This window comes from Leuciscus leuciscus (genome assembly GCF_965113295.1).
Source record: "Leuciscus leuciscus genome assembly, chromosome: 25".
Lineage (NCBI taxonomy): Eukaryota > Metazoa > Chordata > Actinopteri > Cypriniformes > Leuciscidae > Leuciscus > Leuciscus leuciscus.
Window position 1 is genome coordinate 16,748,304 of NC_138724.1, and position 4,821 is coordinate 16,753,124.

General features: G+C 35.4%; 1 protein-coding gene across 3 annotated transcripts in view; it reads right to left on the minus strand.

Annotated features, from left to right (window-relative positions):
- Positions 1–354: 354 nt before the first annotated feature.
- The window catches only part of ptprz1a (protein tyrosine phosphatase receptor type Z1a), a 58,277-nt gene continuing 53,810 nt past the window's right edge, over positions 355–4,821 (minus strand). For all 3 annotated transcript variants that reach the window (XM_082159256.1, XM_082159257.1, XM_082159258.1), the window contains 4 exons: positions 4,530–4,682; positions 3,991–4,133; positions 2,048–2,183; positions 355–1,147 (listed from right to left, as the gene is read on the minus strand). In XM_082159256.1, coding sequence (XP_082015382.1) covers positions 1,004–1,147; positions 2,048–2,183; positions 3,991–4,133; positions 4,530–4,682 — 576 coding nt within the window. In that variant the 3' untranslated portion in view covers positions 355–1,003. The remainder of the gene's footprint in view (positions 1,148–2,047; positions 2,184–3,990; positions 4,134–4,529; positions 4,683–4,821) is intronic.

The window sequence follows — 4,821 nt, forward strand, 5'->3', positions numbered from 1 at the left end:
TTTACACATTTGTTCTGTAAAGTTTTTTTTTTTGGTCAACTTTAGTCATTTTAGGGTTTTATATTGGATAGAACTTTACAAAGAAAAGATTAGAAAGTGATTTTTATTAAATTTATTTGTTTAACTAAAATCATGTTAACACTCATATTGTTATGGCTATACTATTGAAACTATTTAAAGTATTTTAATGTTTAAAATTGGCTCCATTAACTTTCATTGTAAATGCCTCACTGTAACCCAGTTTTGTTTGAACTAAGTAAATCAACATTATTAAACATGAAATATTCCTTTCAAGATATTGTCAAAAAACAGGAATTATGAAGTTCTATCCGGCATGAACAGCCCAGTCTTGTGTGCTTTCTTGTTTCTTTTAATCCTACAAACAGACAAAAGCTCTTGTACAGCTAAACAGTGTCAGTGTGTAATGCTTCATCTTATGTCAGTAACAAAACAGTGAGGCATCAGAAATATTAAAACACCATTTCAAATGTGACTAAATTATTAAAACGCAGCCTTGCCTTGTAAAGCACTATTGCCTCAAATATAAAATTCTAGACATAAATAGAAATTTGGTCCATCGACGTTGTTGCTGTAATATTATTTACACATTAGAATATTATTTCCTGCCCTTATCCATGACTGATTTTGCCACTTTCTTTGTATATTTGTATGAAAAACAGTGGCTGAAATTCTACTACAAAAGATACACTAATAAAAAAACAGTCTTATTAAAATAAAAAGTTGTTTTCCCTTTAAACAAGCTTTTAACCAAATAAATACGACGAGACTCTATGAAAAGACATTAGTACATAAGACATTAGAACAAAGTGGCGGTTTAAGAGAGAAACAATTAATAAAAACACAGAGTGTACAAAGGCACACATTTAAGGACAGCGCTGCATCCAGCAGAGCGCTATCAGTTCAGAGATGGACTGGGGGAAAACAAGAGCATTCTTTGATAGAAAAAAACGAGTCTTTTTCCTGCGCCGGCTCATCACTATGGTTACACCAAGGATTCCAGACTCTCGGCCGCACTCGAGACGCCTCCTGGGACCGTGCCGTTGTTGTCAGAGGACTGAAGCGCTCGCTCGTCTTCTTGGGTGCTGATCAAACTTAGGATGGCTTTGTAGAGGAACTGATACTGATCCTATCCGTCCAAAAAAAACAGGGGAAAAAAACACATAAGAACATGTTGGTAGTTTGACCACAACATACCACTCAAAATATTCCATTTTCCCTTGTGGATTTGAGTTAATTCCACCTCAGGGCAGGATTATTAATGACTGACTTTTTCCTTGTCGTAACTGCTGCCAATTCCAGATATGCAGAGAAAAAAAAAGTTGCTACATTTCCTTTAAAATGTCTAAATGCCAATAGTCTGCAGACACATGGAAAACACTACATTTACAAAAATAAATATCTTCAAATATAAAAGAGCTCATACATGCTATGAAAGTAGTTGCCTAAGAACATAATATAGACCTATAAAATAATCCAATAAAATAAATACCTATTTATATTTAATACATTTAATGAATATATATATATATATATATATATATATATATATATATATATTAATCGATTTTTTATATATATATATTACTCGATTTTATATATATATATATATATATATATATATATATTAATCGATTTTTTATATATATATATATATACACTAATCGATTTTATATATATATATATATATATATTAATCAATTTTTTATATATATATACACTAATCGATAATATATATATATATATATTATCGATTAGTGTATATATATATATAAAAAATCGATTAATATATATATATATATATATATATATAATTTTAAATATTACATATACTTTTATATGTAATGTATAATTCAAAATTATCTATATTAAATTAGATTTTTATATCAGAATTCATGTCTATATAGCCAAAATCGTTGTGTTTGATAAGCATTGATGTTTTTTGTGTAAATGCAAGTTCTATAACCCAATAAAAGACATGCTTGTTATACGAGTTCCATTGAAAGAAAGCAGCCAGATGAAGCCTCACAATGTCAGTGAAGACTCCAGGCCTCATGAGGTTGATCATCTTGGCCACCATGTAGACGTCCACCACGCTCTCGGCCTCAAGCTGCTGCAGGAGAGTGAACAGCGCACAGAACGTTCCCGCAGTCACACCACCATTTCTGCAGATACACAAGCGGAAATCAAGACCTGGACATTATTAAACTAATCGATAATAAATAAAGCATGTTCAGTTCTTAATCCTAGCGAGCCGCCAACCCACACAGCACTTTCAGGCATTATAGACGTGCTCCCGACTTATTACCTTGAAATATTTCTAGTTAAATGCATAATAGTATTTTATTCAATACTGCAAAGTATTGATTAAAAAAATGATATTAAAGCAAAGGTTTTCCATGGACTCCCAGTGAGCCACAAGGGGGTCCTGTAAAAAATATTCATATAAATTAAAATAATAAAAAGTACCAATAGTAATCAAAATGTAATGGTATTTTAAGTAATTAAAATAAATCTGCATTTGACATTTAGTTTTAACAGTTACTGGAAAAATATGTGATGAAATGTCTTTCATCTCTCTTTACTTGCACCGTAAAAACATGAATACTTTGCACTGTTGTTGTATTATTCACATCTAATATGTAATATTCTCTGTAATATGCCTTTGGAACAAAACTTATAATGAAAAGTGTTATATATTTATTTATTTATACCTTTAAAAATGTTGGGGTCAGTAAGATTTTTCTTCTTTTTTGGAAAGAAATGTATACTTTCATTCAGCAAGAATGCATTCAGTTGATCACAGGTGACAGTAAAGACAATGTTACAAAAGAATTCTATTTGCAAAAAATAATGTATTTTTTTATAACGTACAAATAAATAATCCTGAAAAAAAAGTGCCCAAGTTTCCACAATATTCAAGCAATATTACAGTATACAAATTTTTTTATCAAATAAATGCAGCCTTGGTGAGCATAAGAGAATTCTTTCAAATATACATCTGACGGTATGTTTACATGACATTGATGTACTAAAAAAGAAAAGTTTTTTCGCATACAGCCGACAAAGTCGTCAAATGATCCCAGTTCACACGGATCCGCGAAAACGACTAAAAACAACATTATTCATGCCAGGCCAGTAGGTGGCGATGTCACTTTGTTAAAAAAATACTACACGCACCTATAGACTAAATACGCACGCGCATGACGTCACCATTTTCACAAATCCGTGTTTTTTAGTTTACACAGAGACGATGACGATATCGTCTTCAAAAACGTGCACTTTGAAACCTATTTTCAAAAGTTTGGCCCCTAACATAAGATTCACTGTCCGCTGAATACAAACTAAATAATCTCCAATAATTATTTACTAAATGTTTCTTCTTATTAGGAGTTCCAGTGTGTAACGCTGAAAGCCTATTGTAATTCTTCAAATTTCCTAGGATCAGCATTCTCCCCTAAAAGTGATCGGGCAGACCAAACCGTAAGTCGTAGAGACTTGAAACTTTGAGGGCTGGTAGTACTCTCACCGCCTACAACGTCACCAAGGCTCGCCCCGATCGGCCTGACGGGGGCGCTACAGCGGTGGAAAGTACGAAACGCTCATGACTTGAAAACCATTAGGCGTAGGCTCAAGTGTCTGTATTTCTATGGCAAATCCTATGAGATGGCTGATTGGCGTAGAAATTGGGTGAGCACATGCGTCACATGATTCTAAAGAAGCATGGAACCTTTATGGACATCTCTTGAACTCGGATTATTGCTGCTCGCAGCTATATTTATTACTATTATTACTGTTTAACAGCTGGTCAAACATCTAGACCATCATAACCCAGCCTGGAAACTCATGCTGGTCTAAGCTGATCTTTTCAGACAGCAGACAGTGAGGCGGCTCACTATCTTCTGGAACAAACATAACGTGTCTTTTCCAAGACGCAGTGTGCATCTCCTTCAGGGCCAAGATGCAACTCACTCGTCGTGCACGACCATGGGTCCATCTTTGGAGCCGGACTCTTTTTGGACGATGTTGATCAGCTCAAAGACGTTACTGATTGGACTGTCCGGGTTGGGCCAGCGTGGCGTCCGGTAATGCTTCACTTCTAGAACAAAATCATCCTGAAAAGAGGGAGAAAACGGATCAATTAAATGTGTGTGTGTGTTTGTGATCATGTCTGTGTGGGATTCAGCTGATACAGATGGTTTAATGCTAAGTGTGTGAAAAGCAGCAGATGTGTTGTTTAACAGACTCTGTTCTCGCTTTCGTCAGCGGCCATTTGCTCCTCCTAATATTTTCCACAATCGTACGGCAGGCACCAGCTGCGATCTTCAAAACAGATGCCTGCGTTTGTGTTTTTGAATGGTTTTGGAGAAATGACACACAGAAATCGCTCATTTACATCTCTCTGAATCGATTAGCGCAGCTTTTGTATGATGGGTAAAATCTCTGATCCTCTTTGGGTTGCTAATGTTAGCTGTTAAATCTGATTGGCTGTGCAGCGGGTCTTATGTTACCTGTGTCGCCTCTAAGATGTAATCTTGCACTATCAACATGTCTTCATTGGACAGGCACACGTGGCCCTCCCCTCTTAACGATACAGAGAAGGTCTCGTAGCTGATTGGCTGATCTCTCGTGGGCCAGAATACGATTGGCTCGCTGTCTTCTGTCTGGGAATGGAAAAAAGAAAATGACAGAGGGAGGGAGAGAGTGAACGAGAGATGAATGAAAGGACAATCTGTTTCATTCAGTACTGGAAGATCATTAGGAAATCCAGGTGTGACACTCGGGATGCGCAATTTTGGGGAA